Source organism: Thalia democratica, chromosome 1 (genome assembly GCF_965202585.1).
Source record: "Thalia democratica chromosome 1, ktThaDemo2.hap1.1, whole genome shotgun sequence".
Taxonomy (NCBI): Eukaryota; Metazoa; Chordata; class Thaliacea; order Salpida; family Salpidae; genus Thalia; species Thalia democratica.
This window is the reverse complement of record NC_139165.1, coordinates 88,861,275-88,886,577: the sequence shown is the minus strand read 5'-3', so window position 1 is coordinate 88,886,577 and position 25,303 is coordinate 88,861,275. Positions and strand designations below refer to the sequence as shown.

At 30.0% G+C, this 25,303-nt stretch overlaps 1 protein-coding gene across 1 annotated transcript in view; it reads right to left on the bottom strand.

The window, feature by feature from the left end:
- Positions 1-25,303, bottom strand: part of LOC145840815 (uncharacterized) — a 50,550-nt gene that overhangs the window by 6,490 nt on the left and 18,757 nt on the right. Inside the window, exons 24-81 of the mRNA XM_082948156.1 lie at positions 25,090-25,246; positions 24,524-24,715; positions 24,006-24,215; positions 23,660-23,792; positions 23,348-23,482; positions 22,970-23,117; positions 22,342-22,504; positions 21,912-22,068; positions 21,444-21,569; positions 20,979-21,147; positions 20,400-20,616; positions 19,786-19,989; positions 19,500-19,622; positions 19,171-19,293; positions 18,743-18,858; positions 18,486-18,550; positions 18,338-18,405; positions 18,044-18,199; positions 17,679-17,797; positions 17,114-17,304; positions 16,569-16,833; positions 16,300-16,460; positions 15,872-16,040; positions 15,435-15,609; positions 15,005-15,154; positions 14,301-14,420; positions 13,181-13,303; positions 12,755-12,980; positions 12,108-12,574; positions 11,651-11,945; positions 11,229-11,436; positions 11,090-11,144; positions 10,673-10,882; positions 10,226-10,383; positions 9,945-10,020; positions 9,733-9,889; positions 9,274-9,430; positions 8,529-8,737; positions 7,911-8,121; positions 7,360-7,543; positions 7,085-7,162; positions 6,660-6,806; positions 6,205-6,396; positions 5,773-5,863; positions 5,491-5,595; positions 5,032-5,241; positions 4,365-4,586; positions 3,946-4,106; positions 3,731-3,814; positions 3,346-3,511; positions 2,949-3,093; positions 2,564-2,666; positions 2,301-2,507; positions 1,995-2,135; positions 1,673-1,787; positions 1,254-1,380; positions 554-848; positions 71-223 (exon numbers count right to left, since the gene is read on the bottom strand). Of these exons, the coding sequence (XP_082804282.1) occupies positions 71-223; positions 554-848; positions 1,254-1,380; positions 1,673-1,787; positions 1,995-2,135; positions 2,301-2,507; positions 2,564-2,666; positions 2,949-3,093; positions 3,346-3,511; positions 3,731-3,814; positions 3,946-4,106; positions 4,365-4,586; positions 5,032-5,241; positions 5,491-5,595; positions 5,773-5,863; positions 6,205-6,396; positions 6,660-6,806; positions 7,085-7,162; positions 7,360-7,543; positions 7,911-8,121; positions 8,529-8,737; positions 9,274-9,430; positions 9,733-9,889; positions 9,945-10,020; positions 10,226-10,383; positions 10,673-10,882; positions 11,090-11,144; positions 11,229-11,436; positions 11,651-11,945; positions 12,108-12,574; positions 12,755-12,980; positions 13,181-13,303; positions 14,301-14,420; positions 15,005-15,154; positions 15,435-15,609; positions 15,872-16,040; positions 16,300-16,460; positions 16,569-16,833; positions 17,114-17,304; positions 17,679-17,797; positions 18,044-18,199; positions 18,338-18,405; positions 18,486-18,550; positions 18,743-18,858; positions 19,171-19,293; positions 19,500-19,622; positions 19,786-19,989; positions 20,400-20,616; positions 20,979-21,147; positions 21,444-21,569; positions 21,912-22,068; positions 22,342-22,504; positions 22,970-23,117; positions 23,348-23,482; positions 23,660-23,792; positions 24,006-24,215; positions 24,524-24,715; positions 25,090-25,246 (9,490 nt within the window). The remainder of the gene's footprint in view (positions 1-70; positions 224-553; positions 849-1,253; positions 1,381-1,672; positions 1,788-1,994; positions 2,136-2,300; positions 2,508-2,563; positions 2,667-2,948; positions 3,094-3,345; positions 3,512-3,730; positions 3,815-3,945; positions 4,107-4,364; positions 4,587-5,031; positions 5,242-5,490; positions 5,596-5,772; positions 5,864-6,204; positions 6,397-6,659; positions 6,807-7,084; positions 7,163-7,359; positions 7,544-7,910; positions 8,122-8,528; positions 8,738-9,273; positions 9,431-9,732; positions 9,890-9,944; positions 10,021-10,225; positions 10,384-10,672; positions 10,883-11,089; positions 11,145-11,228; positions 11,437-11,650; positions 11,946-12,107; positions 12,575-12,754; positions 12,981-13,180; positions 13,304-14,300; positions 14,421-15,004; positions 15,155-15,434; positions 15,610-15,871; positions 16,041-16,299; positions 16,461-16,568; positions 16,834-17,113; positions 17,305-17,678; positions 17,798-18,043; positions 18,200-18,337; positions 18,406-18,485; positions 18,551-18,742; positions 18,859-19,170; positions 19,294-19,499; positions 19,623-19,785; positions 19,990-20,399; positions 20,617-20,978; positions 21,148-21,443; positions 21,570-21,911; positions 22,069-22,341; positions 22,505-22,969; positions 23,118-23,347; positions 23,483-23,659; positions 23,793-24,005; positions 24,216-24,523; positions 24,716-25,089; positions 25,247-25,303) is intronic.

Below are 25,303 nucleotides of genomic sequence, written 5' to 3'. Positions count from 1 at the left end.
AAACCTAAATAGAACAAGTTAATATAGTCTGAGCTAGGTCTTGATAAAGTTAAAATGCTTATAAACATACTTGTCTAAGATCGGGAATTAAATTGATATTATTTTCTACATATAGCTTCATACAGTATTCAAGTCTTTCAGGCTTCATTATTTTTATCAACAAAAGTTTATAAAACCATTTTCTTTGAGACCTAGTTCCATCAAATACCGATAATTCTTCTGTCTGTAAATTAACTTCTTTTTATTGCTAAATTAAAAACTTACTAAGTACAAATTTTTCTAATTTTTTTATTGCTACTTAATATTCAAACAAAACTGAAATTATAAGTTTAAAAGTCTTTAAACTCTACTATTGCTTTTGGCGGAATGCAATAAAAATTAAACTTATCAATAATCAGGTAATTATAAGTCTTTGATGATAAAAAAAAGTATTAATAGTACAGTTTGTTAAGCTTAATAATAATAAGTATAGCATATAAAGAACTATTATTAAAATACTCGATTTATTTAAAAACACTTTAGATTTAATTTCAAGTATTAGTTAACAATGTACCTCAGGTTTTTCACTCAAAAACCACTCTTTCATCAATTCAGCTACTTTATAATTCGAAAATATTTTCTCGCAAATTCCATCCAAACAGTTAGAAGCAGCCAGTAACATTGTCCAAATTTCTTCACTCAACCAATCAGGTTCCTTCATTTCATCACAAGTTTCTACTTTTTGTTCAACATCACTGCTCATGAAAATTTTTAGTTCTTCAGGAGTGAACGGAGGATCGGGTAGTTGGCTGGATTGTGACGTCATCATGAAGTATGACGTCATAACGAGCCGATGATGCGGAACGACTCTGTAAAAAATGAAGATAATCACCTAGATTAGTAATTAACTTTTATTAAGCTGTGCACAATACAATACATACTAAAATAAAACTATATAGAGTTTAATACAGACTTTTGTACTTCTAGTTTTTTCTTACTGTAACTTAGTTATTTTGTTTGTAAACAGTGAGCTAAAACCACTTAAAAAACTGTCAAAATTTTGTTTTGAAAACAATTAAAGACGTACTATATATTTATTTAGCAGTATTCTTACTACTTGTTAAAATTTGTATGCAAACTTCTGTGCACACTTTCCGAAAAATTTTTGTGAACTGGTCATTTTTTACGAATTATGATTTAAAGATAAAATTCATCTTAAATTGTTTATTTTTCAGAAAAAGCTTAAAACAAAGTAATGATACTATGTAACATACCTTCCGTGTAAATACAAAAATATTTCTCTTGTCAAATTCAAACTTATTTCTTCCACTTCATGATAATTAGCTTCATCGTAACTTACATCGTTTACTGATATAGATTGTGGAGTTACTACTTCTTCTGCTGTTTAGATTTAAACTTTACAGATATTAAACAAGGAACTATAGATTTCTTTACAAAATCTTAACAAATAGTAAAAACAAAAAAAAAATACACAACTGCTTTTTTTTGTAGAATAAGCACAAATGTATTATTCTGAGTTGGAACTTTTTTAAGAAATAATTAAAAAAATAATCTAAATGTACTATCAACGTAAAGATTAAAGTGTTGTTCGTATCGATATGCTCTAAAGTTTTTTATGCTTACTGAAAAATAAAAAATACTCTCTGAAAAATTTATAATTCTAAGCGTAAACCTTGAAACTCATCTGGACTAGATGTTTGGTCCTTGTCAGATCGTTGTGATTCTTTTACTAGAGTTTCTACACTCAAAGCAGATTCAAACAGTTTCAAAAAGAACGTTTGTGATACCTATAAATGAGTTATTTCTATGTTAAAAAAAATTGTTTTACTAGGTATTGAAAAATAAACTAATAACGGCTATGTTTGATATAAGTTAACAACAGCTGAGAAAGAGCTTCCTACGTGAGTATAAAAGTGTTAAGTTACTTTAAGTAAAGGAAGTATTATCTACAAGTTACAACTAAAACTTTCATTACTAGTTACGATTTAACTCACAATGTAGTATTCAGATATATTTGCAACACTCATACATACAGAGTACAGCATAGAACCCTTGAATGCTATTGGCTGATATCCTTTGATTATTTTGTCGATTTCTTTTATTGAGTCTTCTGTTACCTTTAATGATTTTTCAACCTACAAAAAGATCAAAAGTAATTAAATCTGCTTTTTAGTACACAGTAAAATATAAGTTAAAAATAAAAAGAAAGCTATCTTTTAGTACAGGTTTCTTTAAAACTTTATAAATTTTACGGTATCTATTTTGACATATAAATACTATTTCTAATATAAACTTCATACATTTGTTTTTTCATCAACAAGTTTGGTAACTGATGTTGTAAACTCTTCATTATCCTTTTCTGGCTTCTCCTCGGTCAAAACTCTACACAGTGAGCTGTTAAATTCAACCAACTTTTCTTTTTGTTTATTCATCTTCGTTATCAATTGACATTTTTGCTTGAAAAGTTTCGGCCGCAGTTTTTGTACAGCAACATTTAGCAGTTTTTCCTAAAGTTAAAATGTTAAAATACTTAAAAAAATCGAAATAAGTTAGACCATCTCACATGTAGTTGTTTGAAATCGTAGTCAACGTTGAAAACGACTGCAGAGGACAGTAATTCAGGGTGGAAATTTTTGATACTTTCTTGTTTGGTTTTCAATGTTAATCTGTTTAAAATGTTTTTATTTCTATTAAGAACAAACTAAAACACCCACCAATCAATTAGTTATCTTCCGCACAACTAGTTGTAATGACGGAAAACAAACTTTTCTGGTGATTGCTATAAAAAACATTTCTAATAAACTATTTCCACTATAAGAGATATACTTTGAGTCGTAATAAAGTCGCGTATTAATATTAATCGACCGCAAAAAATAAAAGCATTACTATAAGGTGTTTCAGAGGTATAATTTTAGATGTAAAATTACATGTATTCATTTTAATCTAACCTAAAAGTTTCTTGTACTTTCAAAACTTCACTATTAAAGTTAACAGTTAAAAGATCATCATCTTCCTTGATAGTTGACCGTTCAATAAGTGACTGGAAGTAGACACAGTTGTGTGAATTGTAATTCTCCAGCACTAAGTGCTTGCCTGTAAAACAAAAAATGATTAAATGTTTTGCATGCATCTATTTCTGTTTAAAAAAAAGTCAGGAACTGAACAAAATAATAGTTATATTATTAGTATTATAGTTATATTATTTATAATATGATAGTTTTTTTAATTTTTACAATCGCATAACTTATGCAGAATCATTACAAATTATGTTTGGATTGCTAAAACCTGTAAGTAATTAAATGATAGATAATAAACACATCTTATACTAAAAACCAAATAAATTACCATCGAGTATATTTTTCTTCATATCTTCAAGCAGATATGTGTCAATTTTTTCTGGTAATTTAATAACTACTGTGTTTTCATCATCTGGTATGACAAAGTCATTGTTTTTGTCTATAACCAGCTGTGTTTTATCCATACAACAGCTCGAAACAACTAGATTTTTCATCTATAAAAATAGTTTTCTTAATATAAGCTCCATTTAACTCTAACATGAACAAAAGTGTAAAAATTCTTTACTTCTATTACAGGTTACTTAAAGTAAGATTTAAGTGAGAGTTAGTTTTAAAACGAAAATATTTTTAGATAATTATAATTTATTTATTGCTGGTATTGATGAATTTACATTTGCTTTAGTTTTAACACGCTTCCTATAAAAAATTCTTACCTGGTCAATTGTAAGTCCTAAAGCTTCGAAACCTTCCAACTGATCATCACTGGCAATAACTCGCAACAAACAGTTAATCAGCTTCTATTTGTTAAATATTGTGAAAGTCTAAACACAAGTCAGAAGTATTGCATTACAAAACTTAAAAAATTAAGTGTTTAAAACGTTATGTCTGTAATAAACTGCATTTAATCGTTTTTATATCACAAACTTACTGTTTCTTCAAAAGATTTCATATGTTCTAAATCAGAAAAATTTAAAACAGTCGTTTTATTCTTATTTTCAAAAACTTGTTTGCCTTTTTCTTCTGATAAAACAGAGTTTGTTGAAAGCATTAGTTTTGATACATGTTGAGTTGAAGATATATCTTCTTCAGCTGTTTTTTGCATCAAAATATTATTAATGTGTAAATAGAAAAAGAAATATTTTGCTTCAATTTCACGCAGATTAACTTTCAAAAAGAATATAGAGTCTCAAGACAAATAAAACACTATAGTATTTATAAGGGATCAAAAATTTTAAAACAATTTTATTAAAAATGTATACTTTGATAAATATTAATGTTGATACTCGTATTCGTTTAAAAACTTCAGAAATCAAGGATCAAAAAATTATAATTTACTTAAAACTTAACCTTCACTATCCTTCACAACGAAATCAACCACGTGACCGTCAACCGTCGGTTCCACGTGACTGAACACGAGGGGAATTTCCCTTTTGTGAATGCATTCCATCGGCCACCAGTGTGACGTAATGGAACGAGCGAATGCGGGAGGCATGCTGATGACGTATGTTGCCAAGGCGGCCCCCAAACAAGTCGTGCCTAGCAACCAAGACATCCGGTTGTTGAACGAGTCTGTGTATGAGTAAAATTTTTATATTTATTAATGCTTGTTGTAACTTTACGTTTTAGCTGACTTTAGAAAATTTAACTTATCGTTAATACAGTATAGTTATTTACATTACTTAGATCTGTTCAGATTATTTTGTTATATGCGATAACATCAATTAAAATTCTGAGCTAAGTCTGACTTATCAATATATTATAATCTATAAGTACTAAAACGCTGCATAAAACTATCTTTATTAAAATTTTAGCTTTTAAGCTTGTATAAAACACCTAATTGCTATTTAGTTTTGAAGGTGATAATCCAAACGGAAAAAATGAGTTAATTTTTCGGTTTTATGTAGTATATACTGAAAACAATACTATAAATTATAACAGAAGCTAAAGTTTAAATCAAATTTTGTTTGAAATTGTAAACAAAAGTAAGACAAAACATAAAATCAACACAACATACCGACAATACTTTTGTTGCGTTGCTCTTCACGAACCAAACACTTTTTCAGCTGCGCAGTGAACTTGGCGCTGGTCATCATCTCGTCGATTTTTCTCAACTGGTTGTTCTTGTCGACCGTCGCACTCTCGAAAGTAACTTCCAGCTCGGCAAGTCTCATTTCTAACGATTCCTTCTTCTCTTCGAGCTGCTTCAGATTGGATTTTTCTTTAACTGCGAAGAAATCATAGTCAATCTATCTATTGACTGTTTTGAACTTTGAATATTGATAGTTTTTTCATTTTTTACTATTTAAAAGTAATTAAACAAAATTTTTATACTATTTTAGTTGTAATTCTCAACTCCTAAAATTACGTTTTAGCTAACACTTTAATGTAAAATATAAAGTTTTTTTGCTCTTATAAACTTAAAACAGAGACTTTAAATGATGCAAACAAGTTAAGAATAACAAAGTATGCTTACCAATTAAATCTGCAATTGTTTTAGTTCGTTCTTTCAAAGGTCTGACTCTTTCTACTACAGTGGTGTTATAAAGCATTACGCCCGCGACCCATTCAAACAAGTTTCCTGCAAAAAAGTTATGGAACTTAATGTCAACACATTAATTGCTATTTTTATGTTTAAACAAACAGTTTGTTTCAACAATAAACAATTTTTAAGTTTTGGAATATTATAGAACTAGTTTTATAAAGTTATAAATTTTCTTAGTTTAATAATATTTTTAAAGAATTTAGGTTTTCATACCTGCAATTCTAAAACCGTAACAGTTTTCAACAATGAACGGTTTGTTGAAGTTGGGTTTTGAAGTGATTGCTTCTAATTCGTCCATAGTTGCCTTTAAATTGTATAAAAAGACTTAAAATTAAAGTGGTGTTTTAGATTGACAAAATGGGACTGTTAAAAGATATAAGTGGATAACTAAATAAATTATGACATTTTGAATTTGCACTTTGAAGTAGTTGTTTCTAGTTCATAAGAAATAACTTAAACTACAGGTAGCTTTAAAGTTAAAAGCAGAACAATTCAAGCAAAATGTTTTAATTCTTTAAAAATTTAGGTAGTGAAAATTATACGTTAGAAATTGAAACCAAACTTTTTAAATTTTATGTTAGTGTTTTCGAAAAAATTTCGTTTACAATGCTGTTTGTAAAATATTTTACTTTTACAAAAACCCACTTTATCCAGCAACTGTTCGTCGAACTTTGAAAGCTGGTTGAGAAACCGGTCGATGTTGGCCATGATTCTTTTTGCGCCTTTTTTCCACGTTACGTCGACACGGTTCGGTGATTTCAGTATCAGAATGACGCAAGCTAACAGTTCCTCGACCTCAGGGCACGGCTCTTCTACTTCTCTCAACTTGCTTATTTCCTGTTGTTGTTTACATGTTGTTAGACTTGCTCGACTATTCTTATTCAGTAAAAAGTAGACTGTTTTTAATTTGCTTTATTTAGATTCAAAAAACCATACACTGGCACTTTTATAATTTCAAATCAAACATTAGGTAAGCGCGACCGTTAAGAAGCGTTGTAGAAGCTGATTTTTAGTCTAAGCTTTCAATAGCACCGCAGTGCAATTTAATCGTATCTTTTTGAAAAATATCATTAACCATACGTTTTCTTATCATTACTAACATGAGGATTAATTTCTGTGACGAGCTTCTTAACATCAACCACTATCGCTTCAGATTTGAACAGCGCCCTCTCGTGAGCAAGCTCGAACTGGGGGAGGTAATCGTGCAGCTTTCGCAACTTGGCTGTTTGTTTTTCAACTAACCAAGTCTGAAACAAATGAAGAGTTTTAATTTTATTCAAAATTTAATCAAAGTTGGTTACAGTGTGCACAGTACATAATCTACTTATTATAGAATTAATAAAAAAAGTAACCTATTAAACCTTAATGAACTAACTTATCGGTTTCAATATATAAGTATTTTATAGAATAGTTTGAAATGATATCTTACCAAAGTTATTCATACATCTTAAGTAATCGAAATTTATTTCAATCTAAAGTTTACTGAAAATTTGAATGTTTTATACTGTAAGTATTAGTTTGTAACCTGCTGGTTCGTAATAAGCACTTCCTGGCCAATTTGACTCAAAAGATTTGAAGTGCTTTTTCTGTGTTCTTCTAATACCTAAACATTTGTAAGTTTGTGCTCAAATTTGTAAATACATATAATTTTTAGCAAGAAGCTTATTTAAAAACAGTTTATTTTTATATTTAAAAGTTGTCTACTTACAATATAACTACATATGTTTACTTTTGATTTAAAAGTCATAACTAGTGATAAATATTGTATAGTGTTAAGTTTAATAATAAAACGGCACCAACAAGTTCTTCTTTTTCTATTTCTTCTTGTATTTTTTCAGCTTGTAAATTCTTCTCTGTTATCACTTCAAGTGCTCTTGCAGCTGCATCGTTTGTTGTTATAATTTCATCACGGCGTCTCTTGTAAATCTTGACGAAATTCTCAACGAACTTTTCGAACTTGTGGTTGCTCGAAAGACCTTCAGTTCTGAAAAAATAATCATCAAACTAACACAATATTTTACTAGAGGTTAAACTGTTAGATACTTTTGAAGTCATTTAAGTTGCTTTATTTTGTTATTGTGACTAAAAAAATAACTTGTTATAAGCATTAAACGCTGTGATATCAAGCTTTACTGCAAAAGTTTGTGTGATTGATTTATAGAGAAACTCAAAGAATTTATTAATAACACTTAAATGTTTACAAGTTGTGACAAGTTATATTTCAACTAAAATACTTTTAAAGTATTTATATTAATCGTTTACATGCTACCTTTGGTAAGATATGTTACAACTACAAGAGTTTGTTTAGTAGAACTAATGTAAACAAATCACTATATTTTTCAAAAACAAACCCAACTCCAATTTCTTTCTCCTTCGCCTTCAGAGTCGTGTGCATGTCAGCCAACAGGTGAGCCGCATTTTCTTTGTTTATGACGTCACAATCCATGTGTTCTAGGTGCAGCATGGCGTTACTTACCAGCTGGTTTTGCTGCCAATCACCGAAGTTGATTGTCTGCATTCGGTTGAATAGATTGGGCAATTTGCGGTGGTTTAGAAGAAAGTCTGATTTGTAAAAGTAATTGTTACTTAAACTTAATTCATACTTTTTTACATGTTTTTTATAATTAGTGTGTTGGGGACAAATAAAGTTCTTTCTTATTTACTTTTATTATTTCTATCAAACTAATGCAGTTTTATAAAACTACTTTATATAAGCTTTAAGGACTTCTTTTCAATTTTTTGCATTATCTAGTTATAAAAAAAAATGTTACTATAGATTGTACATATACAACATTTATTTTGCTTGAAAAAGTACCAAGTTCCAGAAACACTGTAATTTAATTTATTGTGTTCATGAAACTATTAAAAATGAACTAATCAAATTTTTCATACAGTTATTAGATTAGATTGAAATTAAAACAATAAACTGTAAAAACTAATTAGAAAAATTCGAACAAAAAACATTTTACCTGATTTAGAATAAATGAAGACAAAGTGAACATTTCCCATAACTTTTTCGACAAACATATTCCAAGCGCTCTCATTAGTAAGATCTTCCTCAAGACCTTTCATGGAGTTTGAAATGGTTCTTATCTGACTTTTGGTAAATATGTTCCTTGGTACAGTTTGATGCTTGACCAGCTGTTCAACTAAAGTCAGACATTCTGGTGTTATGTGACTGAAAAAAGTATACTTGGTTACTTATGTGCTTTCATGAATTATGTATGAAATTACTTCTGAAAATTGTAATTTCTTTTATGACTTGCTTCAACATAAAAGTTTTAAAATACACAGAGTTTATTTTGAATAACTTTGCTTTTGTTAAAGGTGTAACAAAACTGGTTTTTAAGTTGACTTTTCTGTTTTATAGACTTATACCAATAAAATACAGAACAAATTACGTATAGTTTTTATTTATTTTAGTTTTTCGAATTTTATCAGAAAAAAGTTCTAAAAATTGTTTTGACGTCTTAAAAAACGGTTTAGATATTATATCAATTATAGTTGCTTTTAGTATTACAGCTTGAAAAGATGACAACTTACTTTAAATGTCGTAAACTCTGGTTTGTCAAATAACTTTTGAAAGTTAAAGTAATTTAAAACTTGCTTTATAAAATAAATAACTTATAAATGAGGTACAATTAGCTATTTATATTTTAAACTTAAAAGTTTTAAAGTTTTTCAAAGATTTTAATACTACATAGAAACACCAACTTGTTTTCTTCGATAAGAACTACATGACCTTGATTTTTTAGTGCTGACTTCATCAATGTTTCTACTATAAATTCTTGGAAATTCGCTAAAAATGAAACATCTTTATCGGTTTCCGGTATTCGTATGCGAGTCAGACAGTTTTCACTGAGATGAGAAGCTAAAATATTTTATATTTATAGATAAAACAAAAACAATATCTTTTTTTATAAATAAATTCTTAAAATTAATGAATAAAGACCAATCTATCGTATTTTGCTTTTTGAAGTTTAGCTCTGAACTTTATAATAAAAACGAAAATTTTAAATAGAAATATTATAGAAGTCTGAATATCTCCAAAAACTTATACTTTTTTAATTTCTTTTAGTTTACAAATTTTTAGCCAAAGCTGACCAATTAGTGTTGTGCAAAATTATAATACAGATCAAGTAACATAACAAAAAACAAGCAGCTCATATTAACCTAAAACAGCATATTTCGTCGCGTGAACCGGAGTTCCATTACCAAGTAACAAGGCATGACAGTTTTTTCTGCACAAAAAGTTGCTCAACCTGCAAACAGTGTCTATTGTGACGTCATAAAACATCATGCCAATTGTTGCGTTTTCGTTGTTGTATTCCTAAAAGTAGTGAAATTTAGCTTCAAAAAAAAAACTTTTATTAAGTTTATCATACCTTTAGAGCTTCTTCGAGGAGTTTTTTAACTTTATTTTTATCTTCAGTTTGTTTGTACGAGTCTACTTTTGAGTCGCTGAAACGTTTAGTTAAATTTAGGTAAAGCCATCATTTGTTGTAACTTTTAATTTTGTCACTAGCTCATGAGATACTTAGTGATAATATCTTAAAAATGAATCACACTTCAGTAATTACTTAGTTCTGAAACTTTAGTTTTTTACATCAGAAAATATTGTTTTGATTTTTCAAATTCTTTAATTACGACTATTTATAAATCATACTTTTTTGCAGTAACAAGTCCATTGTTGGCTTTGAAGATGCTACTGAACAAAACCTTGTTGTCACTTAACAGCAGTTTAGCTTCTTTGTGGTTGGTCAGATGCTTTCTCACTGAAGATTGAATTTCAGCCTCGTACTTTTCTTTGTCAACTTGACTTTCCTGTAAAAACTAGCTTTGATAATTTCGTCCTTTTTTTCATATTTAAGGCAAAATATCTTTAAAAAATATACAAAACTTAAGGCATTTGTTGGTAAGTTTAATTTAATAAATTTATGAAACCTTTTATTTCATTGTATAAATTTTATACACAATAACTATATACTTTATATTAAAATTTCATAATATCATATACAAATAAAACAAACTAAGAAAACATTAAAGGTGTTTATTTCTATTAGCTTTTCTAAAGTTTATTTAGTTTTAAACTGTTTAAAAGTTTCACACTGACCAGTTTTTTACAATAAACCCATTCGCACTCATGCTTCCACAACAGCATTAGGTTTTTCTCATCAGATCCTAATGACGTCATAATTCCGTCAAAAACCATCTTTAGATCGTGTAAGGAAAAAAAGTAATTTGTTTTTTTGTTTTCCATGTAAATATGACGCAGTCTTGTTTGCAATCCTATTGTTGCATCAACTATGTTAGTCAACAGCTCCTAGAAAACAATGCATTGTTTCTAAAGGCAAACCAATCTAATCAAATAAATTAAATCACATATCGAATAGTTTTACAAAAATACATAGTAAAAACTAAAAACTGTGAATTAACAAATATCACTCTAAGTTGAAACAGAGTTAAGCTGAAGATCATTTTGATAGATTTAACTGCAAGTTTTCGTTTCAGACATGTAAATAAAACTAACGTTGCAGTTATCATCGACTGATGACTTTTTCTTAAATCTGTCCATCAATGCACACCTAAAACGCACAAAATTAAAGACAAACACAATAAAAACGGTTTAAGTACATAAAAACAAAGTAAATGGTAGTGTGTACACAAACCTAAAAATACTCTGCTGGTCCTGAACAGACGGATACGGTAAGTGCAATACGCAAGTGCCTCCAGTGAACCTCTCATCAATGCGATCACCGGGTGAAGATGTGGTGACGTAGACGCAGTTCGTCACTTTTTCAATTTCGTAAGTGCGAGGGTTCACCACAGCTTCATTGTTTTTGTGCTGACGAATAAGCTCCATAATCTCCCCAGCTCCTTAACAGTTAAGATTTGTATTAAGAATGCGTTTTTAGTTTAAACTGTTTGTTTATCAAAAAGTATAAAAACCTTGTTTTAAAACTATTTAGTTTTTATCATAGATCTTTATACACTGTCAATTACTTTCGAAGCAAAATAATAAAATTTTTAGTTGGAGTAAAATAACTTAAATCTTAATATACCTATATAAATTTTTATAATATAAACAAACTTTCTCCTTCGCCACGTGACACACTGACGTCATCGACAAAACAAACGAGCTTCTTCCCGCCGCCACCAAGCGACGATTTCGGCGAGTACAGTTCTCCGTGCTGCCACGTCACGCTCTGCATTATGACGTCGTTCCACACGCTTCCGCACGATGACGCGATCGAGCACTGGTGCGTCGTGACGTCATCGCTCCTGTTCGTGACGTGGCGGATCAAAGAGGACTTGCCGCTACCCGGCGGACCAACCACGTGGCAGTGGTGCCCGTTGTCCAGCATCAGTTTCAGCAACTTTCTTACCTTTTTGTTTACAGCTAGTTTAATTTGAACTGTTGAAATTAAACCTCAGTCTTAAATAAAGAATCATTAGTTTCAGATTCTTTATTTTTCACTTTAGTTTAAATGAACAAACCTTACAAAATTTGCATCAAAATAATTTAACAAAATCATAACAAGTTTTACCTGAAAGTAATGTGGAGTTTGCACGTAGCCGTCCGGTGAAGATTCAAATTTGTTTTCATCTGCAACAAAACAACCATCTTCGTAGAACAATTCCCACGGATTTTCTTCTAAAATCCCCGGAAACTCATCGTGCCACCATGCGGTGAAAATATTTCTCGATTTGGAATCAAGTGTGCATCCGAACGCCAGAAAAGCTGCAAACCCGACAATCTTCTTAATCTGATCTTCGTCTGTGACGTCATTGTCAATGTTTTTCATAAAAACGGATGTTATCTTGGTGAAGTTGGTCGTCATGGTGACGGTGGTCACTGGGGCGCACTGTCGGACTGATGACGTAGTCTTGTAGCTTGGGGTGTTGTTGAAGTAAGTAGTAAGTTTTTCTACAAACTTAAAAGAAGTTTTCTCTACTACATCTCTGATGTTTTGTGTTTTCATCCAGTGCAATAGAATCAGCTTCCAGTTGACTTCTTAATATAAAGTTTTGATTTTATTTAAAAATTTTACCAATTCAGAATTTTGAAATTAATATATAGTAAGAGTAAACAAAAAGCAAATTAAACAACTGTCTAAAACGTTCCTAAAAAATACACAATGGACTATGTTTTTAAAATAAATCTGTACTTTGATAAATCTGAATACTTACTAACCGTTACCCGTGAAATAAACGACATTTATTTCCGAAATAAATCCTGGGTTCAATGACGTCATAGATTCTGTTTCCCACACCACCCTCATGCTTGCCGGCAGCTGAACTTTTTCGTTGTTGGGGAATACCAAACAGTTTTGGCGAATGGCGCGAACGACGAGTTGACATACGTCCGTTTCGCATGAACTACCTTCGAGTTGAAGAACGTTTATGGTTGGCTGTTCGGTCTGTTGAATGCTATTTGTATCAAAGTAAGAAAACTCCATGGTAGTTTAATTATTAAAAGTATGTTTTTTATATAGAATAACTTTATCAAAAATTTTAGTGACTAAATATATTTGATGACTTTATTTTAGTTTGCAAGCAAAGTTTTTTTTCTAAACAAGTTAGACTTAGTTTAACGTTATTTACAATTAAAAGTACGTACGTCGTTTTCCTGTAAAAACTCAAAAGATTTTAATATTTTTCTCAAAACACCATCTTTCCATTCGTTGTTTTCATTGTAATAACCGATAAGGTGCTTTGGATCTTCAAAAGAGCTCAAGTATATCTGCAAAAAAAATGTTCTAATTTGTATCAGGGTCGATAACTAGGGTATGTGCTGCTTGTATGATGATACTGGCCTAGTTTAGAATACAACGTGCGCTTTAATTCATGCAATATACAATCCCAAGTTAGTGCTTGAACTGTATTTGTCAACTAGTTTAACATGACTCACATTCTATTTACTAAGGGTTTAAAAACCTACTTATAATAATGTTAAACTTAACTCGAGTCTGTGGTGGTGAAATGTGTGATTAAAACTAATAAATGCGAAAAGAACTAATAATAAAGTACATAATACATAAAACATAAATTGATAGCGCTAATAATTCTTTAAAAGACTTAGAAATTAAGGATCAAAGAAGGTAAACATTAAATGTGTTTGACAAAAGGGTTGATCGCAGCAATTCGATCATCAGACCATAAGCTGCGGTAGACTGAGATCGGTTTCATCCTTATTAGGACTCATCAGTCAGTTACGTTATATGTGTTCGTTTAAACTAAACTTAACGAACAAACCAAAATCGAACTGAGCATTTGATTTTTACGAGCAAATACTTCAAGAAATGCCAAAACGCGGCTGGAAGTTTGCTGCCAAAGATACAGCAACGAAAAGCCAATGGCGAATAATCAGCTGCGAACAGCATCAACTAAATAACCAAACTGAAACAAAACTTGAGTAAAAAATTAAACACGTAAACAATTAAAGTTCGCCCGAAAAGGATAAAATGCGAACAGTATTACATCAGAACTGTAAACATTTTAAATTGTATAAAAGGGATAATGGTTAAGTGACTTTAGTTTTCTTAAAGTTCTTAACCTTTCTTTGCTAAACTTAGTGTCACAAATTCATTAAACGTTTTTATTGTAATTTCAGCAAAAGTTATAGAACTGCATAACTAACCTTATATTTAAAAATTCATCATAACTCAGACAAACCAGTTGAAAACTACCATAGCTTTGATTTTAAAGCATAAAAGTTTTGAAAACATCTTTTAACAAACCTTTCTGCATTGCACACGGTAGCCAAGTTCCCGCATCGTTTGACAGTAAACCTTGACGGTGGAAGATTTTCCACTTTGCGGTCCGCCCACTAACAAGGCAGCTCCGACCGATTCCAACACCTGTTATGATATTTGGTTGCAGATTGTACAAACTACACAGTTTCACACCGTATATTTTTTTTTCAGTTCAAAACAAAATGTGTTTATGATATTAATAATAATTCGATGCAGCATGTTGACAAAGTTTTTACCTAACTGGACTTTTAAATTAGTTGTTCCGAGTTATTAATGTTTTACTTTTAAGACAAAAAAGTAAAAGTTACAACTAATTTGTGTTCATTACTTTTCTACATACCTGTCTTTGTCATATGTATGAAAAGTTTTGAAATAAAAGAAGTATTTTGCGGCCTTAAATTTTTACCTAAGTAAAGAACTTAAAACAAAATTGTAAAAAATTAGTAATAAATCAAGCAATGATACCTACTCTTATGTAAACCTTAAAAGTCTTTCGATTTATATATACAAAAACATAAACTAGGCATTTTTTCTATTTACAAGCTTTTTTTCGAGAATAAGCAGCGGTTTGGTCTGCAATTTTTTATAAGTTTAATAGTTACATAAAACTTATGTTCTGTTCAGCGTCTGTTTAAAATTAAAAATAGTGGGTAAAGAATTATTTATAAATTTTAACATTATATAAACACCTCGAGTAGTTGTGCGCTTTTAAATTGGAATGAGTTAGAAGCAGTGAAACCGCATATTTTTGTTGCAACTGAGATGGCTTGTTCTACGTCGTCTATTGCGTCATAATCTCTATGTCTACTTTCGTGTATTTTCTCCCTGCTTAAGCTGACCTGAAATTCATTTATAGTAGTTAATTAAATCATTAATAAATATTTAAATAAAATTTTTAGAAGTTTGTTTTAAAGTATTAAAAATAAAAAGGTTAAGATGTTTTTAAGATAAGTCTAATATTCAGATTTACTTTCAGTTTTATAAATTTAATGTAAAAAATTTTTCTTTACAAGTAAAAGTAGAAACTTAAGATCAATAAGTGATACTTTACAATATGCATACAATTATGCAAATAAAAAACACATTATAGATTTATTTATCTTTAAACAAAAAACTTACTTCAGTGTTAATCACGTCATTATTGTCGTCATCAATAGCAAAGTCTATTTCTTCACCAAACAGGTCCATGACGAAGGTTGCCATGACACCCTTGACGTGGTTGTCAGGACAACTTGGTGACGTCAGGTTTCTTATTGACCTCGCCACTGCCAGGTGTTCTATGTCAATTGTAGTCCTACAAATAAAAAAACATTTATAAAAATTTTGATATTTACTTACAGAAGCTATACTTATACTTTACAATAAAAATTATTATGTTTTACTCCTTTAAATTCTTAGAGTTTAAGTCAATGCTTTTTGTTAAATTAATAGGTTTTAAGAATGTTATTTTAATACTAAAATGTAAGTCAGAAAACTTTAACTTTGTTGAAAAGTAGTATGCCAGTTTAATTTCACTTTAGCACTAATAAACATAAAAAAAAACTTATATCAATTACTTTTGTGGTTTTTGATTTGCAAATTCGTTTCCATGCATGAGTGCGTCAAGCGCAGTTCCCGCGCAATTCACAACATGTTTGAGTGATTCACGTGACAACACAGGGTTGACTCCGTTTGAAGGCGGGAAAATTTTTGGGTTTTTAGAAAGGTTTACTGAAGCCTCCTGGTCTGTGAAGTTATTCTCGTTTAGTATATTTTTTCAACTGTTTAATACAAACCATAAAACGATAAAAGCCAAAAATATGTTTGTTGCTAAAAAAAAATGTGAATTTTTTTTTTCAGAAAATAAAACTTGAAATAGAAGCTTAAAAAGCATTTATCTCTAGGATAAGGAGCAATATCAAGGTTAATTCAATAGTTTCAAAGTTAATTAAAAAAAAATTACAGATAAAAAATTCGTAAAAAAAAGTAAAACTATATTACAAACTAGTATCATTATCTATGGATGTCGAAGTTGATAACATAGTATCTGTAAGATGTAACAAAATTGCAAGTTTTTCAGAAATCTGTTTTGCATTGGTAAATCCTTGAGCCAACAAGGAAGCTTCCAAAACAATAGAAATGTCTGGCTGGCAAAACCCAATGACTCTAAAATTTAAAAAAAATGCGTTTTAAAACTCTTTTTTTGAGTTTAAGTTTAAAATGCAATCTAGAAGCCTCTACAAAAAGTATATTTAATTCAAATAAAAAAAAAACCTAAAGGTATCGAGAAACTCTTTCGGCAAGTGATTTTCAGAAAAAAAGTTTAAATCGTTTGTTGTTGCTATGCAAACTGCGTGTGACGTCACCAGTGAAACGTCACTACCGAGGATCGAGAGGCAATCGGACTTGCTGCGAACCGCGTTGTTCAGTGACGTCATGATTTGTGAGGTCACGGAAGCGACGTGTGCGGATAATTTATCAACTCCGGATAACTGAAGCCAGCTGTTGGGCGATTCTGACAAGCCTTTGAACAGGTTGCCTGAGAATTTTTTGATTACAATTAAACCCGAAACTTTTGTAGGTTTATTTACTCAAGAATTAAAAAAAAGTGTATGCTGTTAAAAAGATAAAGATATTTTTATTACTTTTGGTCATTAATATCAAACTCACACTAGAACTTTTTACATTAAAATATAAACTCTAACTACCAATACTAGAAAAATGATTAATAAAAAATTGAGTGAAACTACTGAAAAAGGTCACGTTTTAATTTGAACTTTATAATACTTCAAACTTTATAAAACATTTAAACAACTGACCAATGTCGTTGTAAGTGACAATTGCAGTGCAAGGCACAGAGTGCAAACTCACACCCAAATTCAGCGCGAGTTCGTCAACAAGTTCGCTTCTGCCGTTCAGTTTACTGCTTAAAACCGACATCCCCTGGTTAAGTTTGATCGATTGACACATGGATATGATCGCTCGGTCGCAATCAAGACTCATCGTGTGCCTGCAAAGACGTTAAAAGTGTAAAAAACTTAAAACTTGTTATGACTTGTTTAAATGTAGTAAAACTGATCATAACAACACATGTAGCATAATTGTAGTCAACTCTTTATCATTTATTATTTTGTTATTAATGTTTTGATTAAAATAAAAAAAAAATTTAATTAACTTTTTTAAACGAAATTACGTTGTGATTACTTAAGTGTTGTAAAACGAAAAATAAAAGTAAAAGTTTTTGTATGATTTATAAAAAATGATAATGACTAAATACTGATTGAACTCTATATTGACTAGTTATCAAAAAATAATATCTATTTCATAGAACATTGTTTCATTATAATTTTTTAGTAAGTGATAATTTACATGAAAAAAACTAACCGGTCAGCCGAGCCTTGGTAATCAAATCCGTATTGAAATGAATGATTCAATAAAGAAACATTAACTTTCATTTCGTCTTTTTCGTAGACGTGTTTCAGTTTACTACTCCATTCAAACAACTATGAAAACAAAATAAAGTAGTTTTATTTGTTTTTATAAATATATCATAAACATTTTTCTTTTTTGTTATTGTGTAATGTATGCTTATGTAACAATATTCGAATATATTACTATGCAGGTTAAAAAACTGAATAAAACTTTGTAAATTTGCTTACAGGAATTGATAAACAATGAATAAAAGCCAAAAGCATTTTTTATTTAAGCAAAGTAATTATTGCGTTTCTAGTATGTAATAGCAAACGAACGTTATTGTTGTTCTCGTCACCGCAACTGGGATAGCTTTTAAGAACGTCTGCAAGTTGGTGACAAATATCTTTTTGTTGAAGGAGTAGTGACACTAGTGCTGTTATCTTCGTCACTTGGTGGGGGTATAGTAAAAGTTGATCTTCGGTTTTTTCAGGCTAAATGTTTGTATCGGTATGAAGTTTTTCATAAATGAACATAAGTGCTATATTTAAATTGTATCAGAACTTTTTTTATATTTACTTCAAAATAATAATTTGTAACACTAGTTTTTATCATTTTTTCGCCTTACTCACAAATTTTCGATTCACCTTTTCATTCAGAGGTGGTTTTTGTTCTACTGGATGTTCATTTTTCTCGGGTTCTGTTAAATTTTAAATATGAATTAATTTTTATAATGTATGAGTTTAATATGAAAATTCTCAATTAGCAACTTATTTTTACCTTCAGGCATGTCATGTTTGTCAGCATCGTAAATTGACAAGTCACTTTCTGAGAGAGATGATGACCTGAGTGAATGAAAATATTGACATTAAAGCTTAAAACTAACTTTTCTACACTGAAGTAATGACTAAATATGTAAAATTATATTTTTTATCAAAAACAATATAATTTTTAATAAAGACTGCTTTAATCCTAGTTAAAGTCTTTTTTTCAATTAGTGTACAAACGGTAAAAATAGCAAACAAACTTATACCAACTCGAGCGACGTAAACGATTTAGCTTCATCTACATAATTTACGATGTTTTCTTCAGCCTCTTCTTTTGTACTTGCTTTCGCACTACTCACTCTTGAACTTTTTTCGCTTTCAATTCCCTAAATTGTAAAAAAAAGGTTTACGAGTGTTGTAACTAGTCGACAAAACTTTGTGCTCTATAAGCTTCATATACGTTTTGATTGACCCGTATATTGTAAAAATAAATATACTCTGAGGTTGGTTTTCATTAATAAATAGTTTTACACTATAATGATTGTTTTTCTTTTAGTCGATAGTTAAATTATTAATAAATAAAAAACAAGTTTTAAAATTACTTACTAGTTACTACATCAATGTACTTAATTCAAAGTTATTCTTAAGGTGTTGCTCAATCAATAATATTACATGTTCCTAGTAATTTAAATATAAACCTTAAGCATGATGACAGCAGCTTTTAAAGATTTCTCAACTGCGAGTTTCACTTTCAGTATTTCATTTCCCTGATCAACTGAGTTCATACTTGTTCTTACTGCTCTTTCTGTCAGCTTGTTCATCTAAAATGGAAGAATAAAGTATTATTTAAGACGTCGTAATGTGGTAGAAATTGTTTGAAATTTATGCGAAAAAGTTGTTCAAGACATTTGAGAAAAACATTTTGTTTTTTTTTTGTAGTCTTTAGTAATTTTTTTTTTGTAAAAAGGTACTTATTTAACGATACCAACTTTAAACATCACATTACAATAACTTAGAGTGAGCCTACCTTGATTTTAGTAGCAAGTAAAACGACTTGGGTGCTGTTGTCAAGAGTCCATGAAATATCTTTTGTTGAAATTGCTTGTCTTAGTGATGCGCTAACACACTTTGATAACTTGTTGTCTGTGTCCTAGAGTTTATAATGTTTATTTTTTAAATCATTTGTTTTTTTAATGTCAAAAAGTCACGACAAAACAGGTAAAAGTTCTTAAACAAAACCTACTTTAATAAAATTTATTTTTAATTGCTCTTTAAGATATTTTAATTTGTTTTGAGGCATTTATTATGCTTACTTGTGTAGATGATTTCCTAATACTAGATGCTGACGACAGTCTTGATTTTGATGTTTCGTTTTGATTGGCTGACGAAGGTCTGCTTTCATGCTTCACTGCACTCGACGGTCTGCTGATCCTTATTCTCGAAGCTCCCGCGCTTTTCACCGTTTGTTCGATCTGCGCCGACCTTCTTTCGTAACCCAGTGCCACGTGAAGTTTTTCCTGTGGTGTCATTTATATTGCTAAGACAGAACAAACTGTTCAATACTTTCAATTATTTTGAACTAAGTGAGTACGTTAGATTTTATCTAGTACGTTTTGTGACTAGTATTGACATAATATTATAAAGCTTTTACTGTTAGTTATTTTATGTAAATTAATTATAATTACTGATTAGTATTGCATACATTTTTTATGTAAGCAAGTTATAACAAAAGACTTTCTAAGCAATTTTTCGAGGTATATATCTATAAAAAAGAAAAAAAAGATTTGAAAGCTCTAAAAATTTAAACTTTTAACAGTTTTGACCCAAAAGTTTTGATTTTATGATAGAAAATATGGAAAAAAATAAAATAATCTTAATGATAAGAAACACGGTATAACAAAAAAAAAACTTAGCTATTTATTTCAACCTGAATATCGTTGCTGATGCAGGCTTGCAGTTTCGAAAGCCACAAAGAAACGGCGCCACTTTCGTACTCAACATCTTCTACTTCGGTTATTTCCCCGCAAAAACTCCTTACTCCGGTCACTTTGTACCTTTGTAACGTAACACCAGGTTCGCTGACGTCATCGTCGACTTTTTCGTACAAAAGTTCTCCCATGTGCAAGAACACTTTGTGTAGATATCTGTAATGAAAAACAAAAAGTATGACGTTAGTGAAACTTTTATTGTGGCTTTACTGTAGAACTTAGACCGTTAAACAAGTTTTAGGAAAACTTATACAAAAAAGAAATAAAAATTTCATTTTCTTAATAATACGATTTCGATTGTTGCATATGACATTCCTAAAAAAACTTTAAAATACTTACAAAACATGTAACACAGTGTTAAAAATAGACTTCTGAATTTGGAATTGCCTCATTAAAATGTTTATTTACAACAGAACTCTTTTGATGCTTGAAAAATTAAATTGAGCAATAGAATATTCTGACTCTAAACACGTATAAACAAATTGTTCAGCAATAAAAGCGTTTAAACAAAAACCTACTTGTTAACAAACGGCAGGTGGTAGCTGTAAGCAACAATTTGAAGAACGTCTTCATTTGAGAGGAAGTAAAACAGAGGAAACCTTCTCCGGTGTTTATCCATGTTGCTAAGCAACGCTTCCTCGCAATACTCTATCTTTTCAAGCATATTTTTCAGCATTGACTTCAGACCTGAATGGAAACACGATTAACTTTATAAAAGATTTGTAAAACTTTTAGTGCTGATTTTTGTATTTAATCTAGGTGAATACTGAGTGTAGATTTGTGTAACAAAAGCAATTGGTCACTTAATTTCAATTATATAGTACAGCTTATGTTTAAAACTATCTAATTTTAAACTAATATGTTAGGATAACAAGTTTCAAAAAACAAAATTTTATTCAAAACAAAAAGTTTTTTATGGTTATAAAATCATTTCATTTTTATTCTCAGTTATTATTAAACAAAGAAAACTGAAAATCCAAAACCTTTTTTTGTGCAAATTTTAAGAACGTTGTTTTTCTTATCTGCTTCCTTCATTAGCAACACAAAATCTTTACTCAAAATTGCAAATACATTGGCTTCTTTCGGAAGAGCAGTTCGTATTTCGGAGCCTAAAAAATATTTTGCTCAGCACTTTATAGTTTTACACAAGCTACCAATTATATTTTCAGTGCGTTTTTCACAAGTTTAAGTAAAAATAAGGTTTTAAAAAGTCGTTTTAAAATGTTATTATTTAAGTGGCAACCCTTTTAACCACTACCAAAATTTAAGATAAACATTTCTGTGAAAAAAGTTTAAATACTTCATAGCTGAGTGTGTTTTAAAACTTGTTAGTTGTTTCCACAAAATAAGCTCTATCTAAGCAACTCACTAAGGTAAAACATGGTAGCATATAACATTTTTTCTATAAACCTTAAATATCTTTTTTACTATTTATTTGCAAGCAAACTCACTCGAGTAAACATCGTCCAACTTGACCCACTTTCGCTGAACCTTCACCAACATTCCAACCACGACCTCGATCGTCTGCAAAGTGCTGCGCCATTTAGTGACGTCATCCTGGAACGAACCGACCAGCGACGAGCCGGATTTTATGTTGGCCAGCTCTATCTGTGAAAACAGTTTGCTTCTTTAGGTTCAGATAATTTTTTTAGTGGTCTTTAAAGATTAATCCTTTTTTGGCTAAATATGATTTTAATAAAACTAGTGAGTTAGTTCTATCCGTAAATTTTAAAGTAGAGATATTTGAAACTGCTCCATCACAAAAAAAAATAAATTAAATCTAAAAATAAAAGTTCTTCTTTTTTAAAAAAATATCATTTTCCGGATTAAGATATTTAAAATTTGAACAAATTTAAAATAGAAAATTGCTTTTTTACAAACTTGGTGATGTTCAAGCTCGCTTATTATTACGTCACAATCACGCAGCAGATGCACGGGTCCCTTGTCATCGAGAACGTTCGAGTTCTCACTGGAGGTAAAAGCTCTTGATTGAGAAGCGGATGTTGAAGATTTGCTGAAGAACCTTTGTTTGCTGTGACTGAACCTGATAAAAACAACATTTTTGTTTTATCTCTTTAAAAGGTGCATCTTTTTCAAATGGCATTTTAAAACCCAAACATCCCCTACTGTACTTTATTTTTGTTTTAATAACAACAATCTTATAATATTTTGTAAAAGTCTTTATTTTTGTTTTAGTATTTTGTTTCAGTGTTTTTTATTAATAGTAGAAAAATTTCAAAATTGTACTATACAAAATACTTCAATGAAACAAGGTTTTTATTTAAAAATTCTAAACTATTTCGTGTGTCTAAAACACGTTTAGTTATTTGTAAATAAAGTCGTTTTAGTTGTTGTCTGTAAATGTAAGAGACTCTAAAAATTTATTACAAGTATTTTATTTTTACATTTCAATACAAGTTTGTTAAACATACCTATTTTCAACAAATTAAAAAAATCGTTCAATATAAAGTAAATGGTTTAACTAAAACAAGTCAACTTATTTTGTTACCTGCTGTTTGTTTCTGACTGCTTATTCTGTTTGTTAATTTCAAAGTTTTCGTAAATGTTTTCAAAGTTTTTGACATGTTCCTCCAAGTTAAACATTTTGCTCAACCACTTTTCTTCGACGTTTTTCAACAAGTTTTCTATTTTCAACTCTGTAAAATTTTAAGTAGGAAATTATTCTCAACCTCAATTATTTTTATGAAATTTGAAAAAAATCATGAACTCAAACTATTATACTACGTCAAAATATTGAACAACGATTTAATTAATGTTAGAAAAAAACAGTTTACTCATTACTTAGAATATCGAGCTTTAATTTTTAGGAATAGAAATTTATTGGTTATGATATTCAAATTTCTTTATTTAAAATATAGTCTTCTACCTTTTTCAGCCTGTATGACAATATTGTTTATTTCGTCACTAAAATCGTGTATTCCGAAATCAACTAGTTCGCCCAATGTTAATTTTCGTAATTTTTCTCTGTTTAGACCTTCTTCCGACGAAAAGTCTTCTTCTCCTTAACATTATAAATGAAAATGTTAAACATAATATTAATCAAAATTTACATCTATTGTCCGTTTCAATGAGTCTTATTTCATAAACACACTACAAAAGATCATGTTTACAGTATATCTAACATCACCAACTCATGTAGATTGATAGGTAAAAAAAATATACAAAATGAATACTATACCAATAGCTCTGAGGATCTGATTCCAATGGCGCCTTCGTAAAGTTGGATTCTTAAAGTTCTTGAGCAAAAAGACGTACTTTTTCAAAATTTCTATTGACTCCAACACACCAGTGAACACGTCCCATGTTTTCACCTTTAGTTGAATTTAATTATCAATAAAAAACGCAAAATATATTTCAAAAGTTCTTTCTTATACTCCTTACCACATATAAATGTAAACATAACTTTTCATAGAAAAATAACTTCTAAAGTTTTGCAAGGAAATAAACCATAATTACAGATGCATTTAAAATCTATATATTTATCTTTATATATTCCCATCAATATTTATTTATCTAAAACTCACTCCGACTGGTAATGACGTCACAATGCCTTCCTGCCTTACCGTGACTTCCTCCAAGCTTTTCTCCTCAATATCCTGCCACGCTTTATCCATCCAATCTTGCTGCTGGTCTTCAATCATCTTTTTGTACTTCCACAAGCTCTTCAGCATCTTCAAGTCGTGGATCTGCCGCGACAGAGTGTGGAAGTCCACGACGCTCTTGCTGAGAAGCTCCTGATTTTTTGTTTTTGACTAAACGACTTACTGAAAGTATAAGTTTGTATTCAAACTTTGTTACTGACGATACCTTTTAGTTTTGACATGTTTTTTACATACTTAAAACACTACAAGTAACTTTAGTTATTTACATGAACTTTTTAAAAATTCGGCTGTTTGACAATTTTTTAATCTATTAAAATGTGTTAGTAATTAGCTCTTTCAGCTATAAACTTAGGTTTGTGCTTCGGAATTTTAAATGTTTAAATAAAACAATATTTTGTTCATTTTTATAATTTGAAGACAATACACAGCTTTTATCCAACCTGAAGTTGTTTTAGGTCTTGAGCTTCTTTCTTCAACTCGTTTGTAACCTCGTCGAAATGATCGATCAAATTGTTAGCGTTTTCGTGAGTGCACTCCCTCTGAAACACTTGGCACGAGTGAAACTCCAAGTACGTGTCTTTCATCTTTTCCGCGAAGATCAACAAGTCTTTCGCAATGGTGCCTGCTTCTTCCTGTTGTGATCAACATGGCTATCAAAAATTTAGACAAAAAAGCTTGGATTAAATTTTTTAGTACTTATTTTATTTAATAAATAAGGTTATTACGAATAAATTTTAAGATGACTTTAAATTAATTGGTAAAAAAAAAATGCTCTAGTAAACTGCATACATTTACAGAAACAAAGAGCTTTTAATTTTACAGCAGTTCTCTCAGTTTTAGTCTGAACCTTTTCCAATCAATTTTAAACAAATTTTTAAGTACTATTTGCAGGTATGCTATCGCACTAACTAAAACTAAAAAAAAATATTTTATTAATACTTGATAAACTTCTATGAGTACATTTTCAAAATTGATAGTTTTTTTAATACATGGTAAAGTTTGCTACCTGAACCGTCGGACCCAACCGCTGTTTTGCGAGTGAAACTTTAGTCTTCAGACTGCTCCACCTCTCAGGAGCTTTCTCAAAAAGATCCATCAGCTCGTTCGGAAGAAAATAGTCATACTTATTCAACAACTCTACGGTTTTTTTCATCACAGTGAATCTGTTAGAGTTTATGCAACTGTAAGCAAAAGACTATTTTGAATAGTGCAAAACTTTT